The sequence below is a fragment of the Podarcis vaucheri genome (assembly GCF_965113315.1).
Source record: "Podarcis vaucheri genome assembly, chromosome: 9".
Lineage (NCBI taxonomy): Eukaryota > Metazoa > Chordata > Lepidosauria > Squamata > Lacertidae > Podarcis > Podarcis vaucheri.
In genome coordinates this window covers 61,773,777-61,787,829 of record NC_138767.1, presented here as the reverse complement: position 1 = coordinate 61,787,829, position 14,053 = coordinate 61,773,777, and the positions used below count along the sequence as shown (strand labels likewise).

The following is a 14,053-nucleotide window of genomic DNA, read 5'->3' as shown; positions in this document are numbered from 1 at the left end:
AATAATAATAATAATAATTTATTATTTATACCCGCCCATCTGGCTGGGCTTCCCCAGCCACTCTGGGCGGCTTCCAAAAAAATATTAAAATACTGTAATACATCAAAGATTAAAAGCTTCCCTAAACAGGGCTGCCTTCAGATGTTTTCTAAAAGTCTGGTAGTTGTTGTTCTCTTTGACATCTGGTGGGAGGGCGTTCCACAGGGAGGGCGCCACTACCAAGAAGGCCCTCTGCCTGGTTCCCTGTAACTTGGCTTCTCGCAGTGAGGGAACCGCCAGAAGGCCCTCGGCGCTGGACCTCAGTGTCCGGGTAGAACGATGGGGCGGAGACGCTCCTTCAGATATACTGGACCAAGGCCGATTAGGGCTTTAAAGGTCAGCACCAACACTTTGAATTGTGCTCGGAAACGTACTGAAACTGATTATGGATTAGGGTTTCCAAGCAAGCTTGAGTTCTAACACCTAACATGATAAATGTTGTTTCCGTTCCTCCGACCATGAGCTAAAAACATATACGGTACATACTTCTTGCCGCCTGCTGTATAAGACAGTATACGAAAGCTCCCTGGATGGAGAAGTAATTGCATAGATCCTTAAACCACTTACTGTGGAGTATCAACATCAAAATGAAAGAACTATTCCATGACTAATTCATCCATATATATCACCTAAAAATGACTCTCAGATGAACTCGTGCTGTGAATTTCCCCATGGGCGAGATCCCCAAGTCTATACAGTTCAGCAAATGAAGAACGTATGCCTCCTTTCCCCATTCCTACTAATGAAATGTCTTTAAGAGGCTTAGGGACTGCAGAACATTTATTCTTACCTATAAGGCACCAACCACACAGGGCACAGGTAGACCAAGGCCAGAAAGATAGCATTAGTCCATGAGCCAGTCCTAAGAGAACGGCGCCTCTGTAAAAATGAGAGAACAGAGAATTATTGCATTTTTCGAAAGAAACAACTCAAAGAGAAGGCACAAGCTAAACTTAATTCCTTTGTTTTCCTCTGGCCTGACTCTGAAGAGGATTTGGACAAGTGAGTTGTTATGGATAGACTAGCTAAATATTTCCCAGCCAGTTACAGTCAGTTTTATTGTACCAAGCAGTGCCCAACTTTATAGCAAGGGTGAAGCCGGAAGGAGGTGCAATTTGACAGCCGTGTCTGAGATTTTTATCCCTCTTTCAACTGTATGCTAGACTGCAGACCATTTATGTTATCAGCGGTCCACAAGCTTCACCCAGGTGGTCCATGGCATGTCTGTGGATTTGTGGCTGAGGATGGGAAATGGCAGATCCATTACATTCAATATTCACATTGATTTTTAACTGCAACCAGTGGAGTGGACATAATCCTATTTTCCAAGTATGCATGTCCAGCCTGCACAGTTTTCTGTTGTCTGAATAGGGCTCCTGAGACACACAGATGCTCTTATGAGGGCTGTGTTAGTAATAGTAACAACAACAACAACAACAACAACAACAACAATAATTTATTATTTATACCCCACCCATCTAGCTGGGTTTCCAGAGCCACTCTGGGTGGATCCCAACAGAATATTAGAAATACGATAAAACATCAGACATTAAAAACTTCCCTAAATAGGGCTGCCTTCAGATGTCTTCTAAAGGTCAGGTAGTTGTTTATTTCCTTAACATCCAAGGGGAGGGTGTTCCACAGGGTGGGTGCCACTACTGAGAAGGCCCTCTGTCTGGGTCCCTGTAACCTCACTTCTTGCAGTGAGAGAACCACCAGAAGGCCCTCGGCGCTGGACCTCAGTGTCCGGGCAGAACGATGGAGATGGAAACGCTCCTTCAGGTATACTGGACCGAGGCCGTTTAGGGCTTTAAAGTTCAGCACCAACACTTTGAATTGTGCTCGGAAACATACTGGGAGCCAATGAAGGTCTTTCAGGACCGGTGTTGTATAGTCTCGTCGAATTTGTAGGGACTTGCATCTAACTAAACATGCTTTGAATTGTGCTACACGCTACTTAAAAACCCCAATATCTTCGCTATCAAAGAATGTGAGCTGATAACCATTCCAAATATGAAAGACAAAACATGGAAATGGTTTTATCAACCTTGTAACCTGATACCTTCAGGCAGTAAAAAATTAAATAACACAATGATGGTAATAATTCACTTGCCACCCCACACCCCAAATAAAAACTTAGCCCCACCCCTCCCAATTGTATCATGCATCTCTTTAGTCCCACGGGGATGAGGCACATGTGTGTCATTAAAGCCAATACCAGTTTATATGTAGGGATTACTGTCCAGGGTTACTTTGGAACTTCTTGTTTTTACCAGGATTTCATGACCTCCAAGCTCCACCTGTTTGGGATTTGATATTTTTAACCTGCTTAATAAAATACTAGGGGAGCACACACTTTACCCATGTGGATTAGGATCTGGCCCAGGTTGCGGGTGTCCACTCACTGCCCATCTGGAAACTAGAGAGACCTCTCCAAAAATCCAGAAGGTGAGGAACATTAGGCTGCCAAAAGCTGTCCCTGACAAAAACCAGTTGGAACCATGAATGGTTTCCTTTGCTGCGTTTCCAATCTTGTTTGCTTCTTGTTTTTGGCTTTTAGTACCTTAAAAAAGTGGAAAACATTGATTCAGCAAATCAAGGACTCAGCTACACAGCTGCAAAGAAAATGTTTTAAAAGTGTTGTAAAGTGCAATATACAAATGCAACACTAGATGGCGAAAGCAAGCTATGCAAAATTCAATCTATTTTTCAAAACTTTTTTTAACAAGCATTTCACATATATATTTTTTTATATGTGTGTAGATTACACCCAAGAGTATGAAGTCAAAAGTATTCAGGAATTTCTAAGAAGATTTTTACATAACACAAAAGACATGGTTAAGAGGGTCTCTAATGGCAATTCTAATAGTATAAACACCGACAACTGGGAAACACTGGCCTGCGAGCGCTCCAATTGGAGAACAGCCTTTACCAAAGGTGTCATGGACTTTGAAGACACTCAAACTCAGGACAAAAGGAAGAAGCGTGCTAAGAGGAAGGCACACTCAGGAAATCTACACCATGATCAACTCCCACCCAGAAACCTATGTCCCCAGGGTGGAAGGATGTGTAGATCCAGAACTGGCCTCCACAGTCACTTACAGACTCACTCTTAAGATCGTGTTCATGGAAGACAATTTTACTTGGCTACGAGGAATCGCCAAAGAATAAAGAAGAAGGAGTGATGGTGATGGGAGGAATCGAGGCAGGTATCAGGGGTGATCCCTTCAGAGGCACAGAGTCCCCAGCAATTGCTTGAGGATGCTTCCTCCTGATGCCAGGCCTGATAATAGAGGAAGTTGGAGGTTAGGGTGCCCGTGAGACAGCGGAGGAAGGCAAAAGTCCTGAGGAACAGAGAGGAAGATGAAACAGAGGCAAGGGGAATTAAAGATGGAGTTGAACAGGGAGATAAATTAGGATTACCATTTGCCTACTCACTCAGTCGTAGCTTGTATTTATGGTCATGTTTTTCCACACATACCACCCCCAAAATTCTGCTGAGGATATACAAAGAAAGGAATTGCTTCGTTTTGAATTGTCACCTGTATATGTCCGCTCAAGTGCTGCTATGAAGCCTAGGACAGTTATAGTAACATTGGCAGTTGTACAGTTCCATACTGGGTTTAACGATGTATAGCAAATCCGAAGCATGAGAAGAAGAATTTTTCCTAGTATAAACCCCCAGATTCTGCAGTATCTGTAAAAGTAGAACATTCAAACATATATTTTTTAATGAATGTGCAAACAAATAAGCTAAAATAGCTGTAGTATTAAGTAGAAATCTGCTTTAAGAAAACCGCTTTTTCACGGTTTTCGTTTACTGTCAAAGAAGATAGCTTGCTGCTTATAATGCAAGATCTGCGCCCTCTTTCACAATACCTTTGTAAAGAATTGCCAGACCACCATGTTACAGTTTGAACTACCAACGATGAAGAAACACCCAGGGCCAAGATCCAGAGTCGAAGGTAAGCATTTGGAGCGTGGTATGAAAGAATGCTCCCTGTAAAGAGAAACACATTAAAAAATAAAAATAAAAATTGTATAATATAGCTACAGTTGAGCACTAATAACACCCATTTGTTCCAATGGGAGAGTAAAGTATGCAACTGTCTCCCCCTTTGAAATCAGTGAACGTAGAGGTTCTTAGATGATGCCCTAAACAAATAAATGTAATTCTCACCCCCCCCCTTAATAATTTCATTGCCTGATCTTTTGCATGCTTTCTCAAAAGCAGTGAACCCCCACAGAATCCAGTTGTTACAGTGTTGTTGGTTGATAATTCCATTGGCTGCTCTATCTCAGCTTGAATAAAGACCTGTTAATTATCCTATTCTCTAAGAGCTGAGGGCAATGTTCAGCAAACTCATGCAGTAGAGTCCCTATATTAATTTAAAAATAAATAAATCGTTGCATGTAGAAAACTAGTGAATCTGGGAGAGGGTAAATTCCTAAATGAGCAGTTAGCAAATTTCTCTTGACTCAATTCAGAACCAACCCGGTAAGAACAAAGTTTCTCAGTGTGCAGTCGGGAAAAAGTTTCTCTGTTGTCTAAGAGAGCTCCCCTGGCAGGTGTATGTGCATATTCCTATTAAAGAAGATAAGAGAATTTTAGATACAGGTGTCTCCCCACTTATGCGCGGTGCCGGGAAATAATTAAATAAAACAATTTAAATTGCAAAAAGGCGTGAAAGGGGCAAAAAACAAAAACAAAAAACAGCCTGAAAAGAGCAGGGAAACTGCAAAAATGGCACGAGCACCATCAGCAAGTGAAATCTGACCCACAGCCAAGCACTTCAGGGCAGGAGCGGATCTACTATGAAACCGATGAAGCTTAAACTTCAGGACTCCAAATCCTGAAGCGACTTTAGTTCACATTGCTTAAAAATGTTGGGTCTACTCTAGGAGATCCCTTATGAATTGCCCGACACAAATTGATTAATGTTTTGTTGTATATATTTCAACCATCCCGAAGTTTGGGAGACAGTAGCAATGAAGTTGTAAAGGTGTGCTGATCTGTTGTGGAGCAACCCCATTGCAGAAGATAACAGTGGTTACCCAGACCTCATTACTGGTTGTGAAAGGGGGGGCCATGACAGTTTGAGCTTCAGAGCCCCTGAAATGTAGGTCTGCCACTCCTTCAGGGTCCTGTCTACCTCTGAATCACAGCCAGGCACTTTGGGGGTACCGGTCTACCCTCCTTTTCGTCGTTTCCACATTGTCCTCCAGCGATGAGGAAAACTGAGAGCCACCATTGTGACCATTCATGCCAGTCTGGTAGGCACTGCTGGCTTTTTTAAAGGGTTTCCAGAAGTTTAGAGAGTGTTTACAGGCTTTTTAGATGGTGTTCCCCACTATACGTGATTTCACATATACACACAGTAGCTGGGAATGTAACCCCTGTGTAAGTCGGGAGACACATGCTTAGAAGAAGAACAATGACGTATTTTTATTTTTTGCTAGAAAGAGTAATGTGAGTTGGCCCAGCTGGTCAGGTGATCTGAACACAGAAAAGAGTTAGTGTTTCACCGGGATATTAAAAGTTCATATGAAATGACTTTTGTTCATACACCTAAAAGCAACTAGCTATGCGAACACTGATACTACATTTGCATAATCTAATATTATGTTCCAAGTTTAAGGAGAATCTTTAGAAGAAATGGCACTCCATTCTTAACATAGCTGAGAATGATTTGTATTCCAAACAAGGCGATTGCAGCTTTATGATGGGGAGGCAGAATAGAAAGGTGTTAAATCAATGGATACACTGGGCTGGTCCCATGTTTGTCAGTAAGATTTATTCCGCAGGCCCACACCCTGAAACCTGAAAGTAGGATAAACCCTGATACTTGAAAGTAGTCCCACCAGTAGCTGTGGAATGCCTTAGTGAATATGCTGAATTTTAACTGTCTCTATTCTCTTTCCTAGAAGGCTGATCGCCAAAGAATTGATGCTTTTGAATTATGGTGCTGGAAGAGACTCTTGAGAGTCCCATGGACTGCAAGAAGATCAAACCGATCCATTCTTAAGGAAATCAGCCCTGAGTGCTCACTGGAAGGACAGATCCTGAAGCGGAGGCTCCAATACTTTGGCCACCTCATGAGAAGAGAAGACTCCGTGGAAAAGACCCTGATGTTGGGAAAGATGGAGGGCACAAGGAGAAGGGGACGACAGAGGACGAGATGGTTGGACAGTGTTCTTGAAGCTACCAGCATGAGTTTGACCAAACTGCGGGAGGCAGTGGAAGACAGAAGTGCCTGGCGTGCTCTGGTCCATGGGGTCACGAAGAGTTGGACACAACTAAACGACTAAACAACATTGTTTGAAAAGTTCGGCCTGACACCTTGCTGTTGCCAAGCTTTTCGAAGACACTTTAGAATTACAAAAGTGGACTTACCAATCATGCTCAGCCTTAGCAAGGCTAGAATGTGCTTCTTGTTGGCCAACCTCCAGAGTGGACCAATCATCAGAAACATCGGAGAGAGGAAAGCAAGAGCAAAAACCTCTAAGCCAGTAAGTTCCAATGTTTGTAAAGGGAAAAAATAGATCATTGGTGGAAGGGCATGATAAAGAGACCAGGAAGCATAACCTGAAAGAAAAGAGAAAATTGCAGAGTGAAATTTATCTGATTTTCTAAATACTGTTATGAGTTTGTGGGAGAGCCTTCTAACCCTGGTTCCAGCAAATGTTAAAATATAAGCCGGGTTAGCTTCCTGTGTTGAGGTGATAGCCTGGGTAATGAGCCATTAAGGGAAACAAAGGAAAGGGGTTCTTTGCGAGAGGGGAAATGGGTGAGCCCCCTCCACCAGCTCACAGTAAATTAGAAGGGTGAAGCAGGGTTAAGATTAGAGTTTTGCAATGATGTGGTTTAGAAAAAAGCAGCAAGCTGGAGAGAGTCGTGGCTGATTTCTGCCTGAATCCAAGGTTGTGGCTAGGGGAGAAACAAGACCCTTCTAGGATGTTAATGCTGTGAACCCCTCCATCGTAGGTTTGGGTTGTAAAGGTAAAGGGACCCCTGACCATTAGGTCCAGTTGTGGCTGATTGCGGTGCTCATCTTGCTTTGTTGGCTGTTTGAATCCCCACGACGGGGTGAGCTCCCGTTGCTCGGTCCCTGCTCCTGCCAACCTAGCAGTTCGAAAGCACGTCAAAGTGCAAGTAGAAAAATAGGTACCGCTCCGGTGGAAAGGTAAATAGCATTTCCATGCACTGCTCTGGTTCGCTAGAAGCAGCTTAATCATGCTGGCCACATTACCCGGAAGCTGTACGCCGGCTCCCTCAGCCAATAAAGCAAGATGAGCGCCGCAACCCCAGAGTCAGCCACGACTGGACCTGATGGTCAGGGGTCCCTTTACCTTTACCTTACTCTGAAACACAGAGCTTTAAATACAATGCTTAGAAAGACCTTCACCCCCTGCAACAAGTGTGGATAAGCCCTGAGCCATTATGTGTAGTTGTGAGCATGACTTTGTCTCCAAATTTACACTGCTATTCTTTTATAACCTTCACCTCCTGCAACACACAAACACTAGTTAGAGATCCCAGTCTTACAGGTAAATTTTCGATTACACTAAACAAGAAATCATTCATCCAGCAGCAACTATACTACTACTTTTTTGGAGAGCCAATTCTCCAATTCTTATTCATTAGCAATTTAGATTGAAAATATTAATCGAAGCAGATGTGGTTTTTCCCCTAACCTGGAACGTAGGATATTTGCTCTGGAAATATTCCCTTTAAAAAACAACAGCAGGGCAATTTGTCAACATAGCAACACTTTTAAACTCTGAAATCAAATGGGAGGAGTGTCAAATCGAACTAAGAGATGCTTTTAAAACAACAATAATTAAAAAGCCGCTTACAATTATTATCTCAGAGCTTTTAAATATTCAGCATAGGCTGGAAATATTACGTACCCAGGAATGTTTCCATCAGGATTTCTTTCCAAAGAAAAGCCATTCCTTCACTATATATTTCTCTTCCTTTGCTGTCTACAACTTGTTATACCAATCCCAGGCAACTGAGAAAAGACTTTCCTCAAGATGGATTTAAGTTTTTATGGAGGCTAATGTCAGAGCTAGAGTGTTAGACCTGCCCTAGCCAATCCACACCTGTTGTAAAACTGCTTCTTGTGGGACGGACCCAAAAGCACCTGAGCCCAACAGCAACATCTAGTGTCAAAGAAAGGAGATGCTTCTGGCGATTCCCTGTGAATGCCAAGCAGCGGCCACATTTGGCACACTTTAGACGCTTTTGAATTATGGTGCTGGAGGAGACTCTTGAGAGTCCAATGGGCTGCAAGAAGATCAAACCGATCCATTCTGAAGGAAATCAGCCCTGAGTGCTCACTGGAAGGACAGATCTTGAAGCGGAGGCTCCAATACCTTGGCCACCTCATGAGAAGAGAAGACTCCCTGGAAAAGACCCTGATGTTGGGAAAGATGGAGGGCACAAGGAGAAGGGGACGACAGAGGACGAGATGGTTGGACAGTGTTCTCGAAGCTACGAACATGAGTTTGACCAAACTGCGGGAGGCAGTGGAAGACAGGAGTGCCTGGCATGCTCTGGTCCATGGGGTCACGAAGAGTCGGACATGACTAAACGACTAAACAACAAGAAGAACTCGGAACATGAATGGAGCTACACACCTTCTGCGTTTTTTACTGCCGATTCCTTTGAGACGAACTGCCAATTTACTTTATTTTCATGCGGGCCCCACCCATGTATAAACTCAGTCATGTTGTTTTATTACATTGCAGGGGTGAGAGGTTTTTTTTTTTTCCCTCAGCTTGTCTGGCAATGGAATTTTCCCTCTCTCTTTTCCTACAACAAGCCGATTTGGCATTGTTTCTATGAGAAACGGAAAGCTCAGTGCCTCCAAGTGTCCTTATTTTCCAGGGACAGTCTTGGATTTACAGAAGCCGTCCCGGTTTCTGATTTGATCCCGGAATGTCCTGCTTCTCCTTAAAGGTAAAGGGACCCCTGACCAATGAAGACATACCCTCCAACATTTCTCCTATGAAAATAGGGACAGCCCATTCCATATGGATAATTTTACTATTTATACCCCACACATCTTATTGGGTTGGCCTAGCTTCCAACATATACTGTAGAGAAACATAATAAAACATTAAACATTTTTTTAAAAAACCCTTCCCTATGCAGGATTGCCTTCAGGTGGCTCGGGGGTCAGATAACTCCAACCGTCCAACATTTCTCCAATGAAAATAGGGATGTCCCAAGGAAAAGCGGGGCATTCTGGGATCAAATCAGAAACCGGGACAGCTTCTCTAAATCAGGAACATCCCTGGAAAACAGGGACACTTGGAGGGTCTGTGAGGAGGATAGTTACCATCTAACAGTATCACCCAGGCACCTTCACCGGCTTCAGCATAAAACATCTGGAGGGAACCAGATTGAAAAAGGCCAGGATGAAATACAACATGTCTTGCTCCCAGAAAAATGTGCCTAGGATTGCTAACTAGAAGTTCATTTAATTACCTTGTTTGCTTACTAAAGTATTGTCATAAATTTTAGGGGCCAGAGTCTCTGGGTGCAAATCACCCATCAATCCTGGATTTAGTAAAAGTTTGATTAAACTGTACCAAACATGGTTCCAGTTACAGATAGGTAGCCGTGTTGGTCTGCCATAGTCAAAATAAAAAAATTTCCTTCCAGTAGCACCTTAAAGACCAACTAAGTTAGTTCTTGGTATGAGCTTTCGTGTGCATGCACACTTCTTCAGATACACTGAAACAGAAGTTGCCAGATCCTTCTATATAGTGGGAAGGTGGGGAGGGGTATTACTCAGAAGGGTGGTGGGAATGGGAGATTGGCAGATAGCTAAGATGAGCCTGTTGACGACTCTTAACGACTGTAATAGGTCTTACAGGAAAAGGCAAGGGGTGAGAAGGTGAGAAATGGCTTAGTCATGTATAATGAGATAAGAATCCAATGTCTTTGTTCAGACCAGGTCTCTCCATGGTTTTAAGTTTGGTAATGAGTTGCAATTCAGCAGCTTCTCTTTCCAGTCTATTTCTGAAATTCCTTTGTAGTAAAACAGCTACTTTGAGATCTTGTATAGAATGTCCTGGGAGATTGAAATGTTCTCCTACTGGTTTCTCTGTTTTGTGATTCTTGATGTCAGATTTATGTCCGTTTATTCTTTGGCGTAAGGTTTGGCCTGTTTGTCCAAACCCCTCCCCACCTTCTCACTATATAGAAGGATCTGGCAACTTCTGTTTCAGTGTATCTGAAGAAGTGTGCATGCACACGAAAGCTCATACCAAGGACTAACTTAGTTGGTCTTTAAGGTGCTACTGGAAGGAATTTTTTTATTGTACCAAACATGGAAATCCATGGTCTCGGCTTAGGCTAACAAGCCAGGCCAGCCGGGCAGATTGTGGGCTGTGTGCAAAAGACCACTTTAAAACATTGCAAGGTCACTTTTTCTCATTGTGTTTCAAAACAGATTTGCCGTCCACTGTACACATCCACAGTTTGCTGTGTACTGAAGCTGTCCAGCCTGTCTCTGCCCCTGAAAATAAACTTCATATCCTTTGTACATGCACGCAGGTGTTTATTTAGTGTTTCAACTATACACACTTTGGATTTACTGCACGTAGAGTAAGCTCATGAAGTTATGAAGTCTGTTTGAAGCTGGCCTGGGGAAAAGCACATTAAAATGCAGTATTTCAGGAGAAACTGCAAGATGCCTGTGCACCGAGGGCAATGCTGCGTGTACATGGATTGAAAATACAGGGATGGGAGCACACTGGAGGCAGGGTAAAGGGCAATGTGTACACAGACTTGGTGTCAATGTGAATGCATGAAATATGTATAAGTCATTGTTTTGGCAGATACCTGTCTGAGCAAGGAAAAAAACGCTTGTTGTAGCATGTTTGAGTAAAGCTGGCAATACATACTACGTCCCCTCGGGATCAGATTTTATAAGTTGATTTATAATCAGATTAAGTCATGTGGCAGTCACAAATGAGGAAAACACAGTGGCAAGCTCCAAGGCGCACCCTGTATCTATCTAGCTGTTCAGGCTGTTATAACAGGCACATTCAGAGCTGATTTCAGTGTTTGACATAGTCTGCTTCTAGTAGCCTTCGAGTACTTATAGCTTGTAAATGTAGCTAAAGCAGAAATTAAAGCTTTTTGTAAGATAAAGGAAGTCAAAGTCCACTCTCAATGTCAATAGGTTTGCATTACTTCCTCATTTCTGGCCCATCACTTATTGCCAGAAGAATTAAGTACCAGTAATTAGCAAAATGTACTGTGGGGACGTTCTCCCTTGCCCTAGTCTGCAATCATTTTGCCCCAGAAGCCAGAAGGTTTTGTGTCTGTTTTGGGTTTTTTGGTGGGGGGGGGGTTGCAGTTTTACCACTTGCCTGCTTGCTCCTTATTTTTTTCCCCTTTCACCCTGCAGTGACATTGACACTTCACATAATAACCCCTTAAATATGCCACGTCATAACAATCTAAGGATTGCTTCGTGATTTTAAGAGGCTACAGCTCACTCAGCTACAAACCTATGTAAACACATTACTGTTACTCAGGAGACAAGGAATTAAAATGAGTTTTCGTTTTAACAAATGTACTGTCATGAAAATACATATTCTCTGTGCAGCTACAATGCATTTCTATATAGGACCTGCCTTCCCAAACTGTGTTCAGATTTCTTACAAATCATGTAAGACGCCCAGTCCATCCAAGAGCCTGTGCAAACATTCCAGACTCTCCATGTGTCACTATTTTCGGGTGGACAGTCCCAGATTTACAGATGCCATCCCAGTTTCCGATCTGATCCCAGAATGTCCCACCTTTCATCAGAGAAATGTTGGAGGGTGTCTGTGACCCCTGAACCAATGAGATAAGTAACTAAACAACCTTTAGAAGACATCTGAAGGTAGCTCTGTATAGGGAAGTGTGGGTCATTAGCAGGAAAAATAAGGTGGTGGCCAGTCATTAATCCCGTGCCCCTCAACTGTCCTGGTAAAACCTGGACATGATGTTTCTCACACAAGAGCACAGTGTTCATTTTGGGAGCTGAGAACTCGCCCTGAAAAAAGCACTTTTTCGGGACTGAAATCTCATGCCGCACCCTCAACACAGGAAGTTAGCCTGGCCTATACTTTAACACTTGCTGGACCCAGGGGTTAGGATGATCTTGCATACAGAGTACTTCCTCCCCCCACCCCAAAAAACCCCCCACCTCATAACACTACTATAGTTGCCAAATGTCACTTGAAAATATGCAATTTACGCACTGTTTCAGCAGGGCAAAATGTGAGCTGAGCCACAACCTTTTACTCCAGTCTTTTCAACCAACTAATGGCAGGAAGTTCATGTTGGCAATTCTGACGTATTTTTATCTATTAAAAAAAATCTGGTATCTCTGTTTTATTTTGTTGTTGTTGCTGCTGCTGCTATGTGCTGTTTTTGCTGCTGTTTTATTGAGAGGACTACTTGTCATTTTCTTGTATGCTTTTAAATTAAGCTGCCTTGAGTTTGGTTTTTCCCCCATTCTAAGGTGGGATAAAAATAGGGTAATAAATATACAGTACATATGTATGCATTATATGCATTGGCAGCCAGGAGGTGGCAGTAAAGCATAATAGGAATTGCCTTTTCTGAACTGAAAACCAGTGAACCTCCATCGGTGCTAGTGATAAATCAAATATGAGGAGTGGCATGTGCTTTGCTCAGTGATGAAGAAAAGAGCTCTGCCTGTTATTCCCAGCATCACGATGCTATTGCTAAGAATTAGGCTTGCTAATTATAGTTTCCTATAGAGGTATTTATGCTTGGTGTGCAGGTCATGAGAAGAAAAATGTCGCAAAGGGAGAGAAGAAAAAAACTGAAGGGGAAAACAATCGCAGGCCAAAAATATAGGACTATGTAATTCAAGGATGGCAAACTTGTGGTCTTCCAGACTTTGTTTGACTCCAAGCCCCATCAGTCCCAGCTAGCACAGACAATGGTCAGGGATGATAGGATTTGTAGTTCAGCAATGTCCAGAGCCTACAGATTCTCCATCCCTGATGTGTTCTGTTGAAACCAAACCAAGTCTAATGAGGAATGGTAGAGACCAGGTACGTTTAGACCAGGCATCCCCAACCTGCGATCCTCCAGATGTTTTGGCCTACAACTCCCATGATCCCTAGCTAACAGGACCGGTGGTCAGGGATGATGGGAATTGTAGTCCAAAACATCTGGAGGGCCGCATGTTGGGGATGCCTGGTTTAGACTGTAAAAGAGTAGGCCGAGAGGAGATATGATAGGCATTGTCAAATATTTCAAGGGCTGTCATGTGTGCAAGAAGGAGCAAGCTTGTTTTCTTCTGCTCCAGAGGGTAGGACCCGTAGCAATGGATTCAAGCTACAAGAAAGGAGATTCTGTCTAAACACCAGGAAGAACCTTCTGACAGTAGGAGCTGTTAAGACAGTGGAATGGACTCCCTTGGAAGGTGGTAGACTCTCCTTCCTTGGAGGTTTTCAAGCAGAGACTGGATGGCCATCTGTCATGGATGTTTTTGTTGAGATTTCTGCATTTCAGGGGGTTGGACCAGATGACCCTTAGAACCCCCCAACTCTACAATTCTATGATTCTACAAAATCAGCATTTAATAAGTTTGTGTCTGTGCTAGCTAAATGCACCCGAGTACTCGCTTATCTGCAATAGTATACTTTTTTTGGCAGTGCTCCAGCAGCTATAAAGCTCTTTCCCAGGCAAGAGCTATTCATGGCACAGGGCACTAGAAAACACCTTTCACACCCTTTCGGACTGCAGTGAAAACATCAGAGTTTATTTCTGAGTAAATATGCATAGGATCAGGCAGCATGTCTATTGACGGGAAGACAGTACTATACCTTTGCAAGATTTGCTTCAGGGAGTGGAGCACAAGGCCAGCAGCTGCGCCAGTATTTGCTCTCTTGGATTATTAGCACTCCAGATTTGCCTGTAACTAAGGGAGAAATCAGGCTAAAGGCAAAACCAAACAAGTCGGGCGGA

At 43.1% G+C, this 14,053-nt stretch overlaps 1 protein-coding gene across 2 annotated transcripts in view; it reads right to left on the bottom strand.

Moving 5' to 3' along the window:
* Window positions 1-14,053, bottom strand: part of CWH43 (cell wall biogenesis 43 C-terminal homolog) — a 32,032-nt gene extending 17,979 nt beyond the window's left edge. For both annotated transcript variants that reach the window (XR_014223513.1, XM_082238155.1), the window contains exons 1-6: window positions 13,912-14,053; window positions 6,434-6,625; window positions 3,919-4,039; window positions 3,582-3,736; window positions 2,401-2,602; window positions 830-918 (exon numbers count right to left, since the gene is read on the bottom strand). Coding sequence is in view for 1 of the 2 variants with exons in the window: in XM_082238155.1 (XP_082094281.1) it covers window positions 830-918; window positions 2,401-2,602; window positions 3,582-3,736; window positions 3,919-4,039; window positions 6,434-6,587 (721 nt within the window). In the remaining variant the exon portion in view is untranslated. The remainder of the gene's footprint in view (window positions 1-829; window positions 919-2,400; window positions 2,603-3,581; window positions 3,737-3,918; window positions 4,040-6,433; window positions 6,626-13,911) is intronic.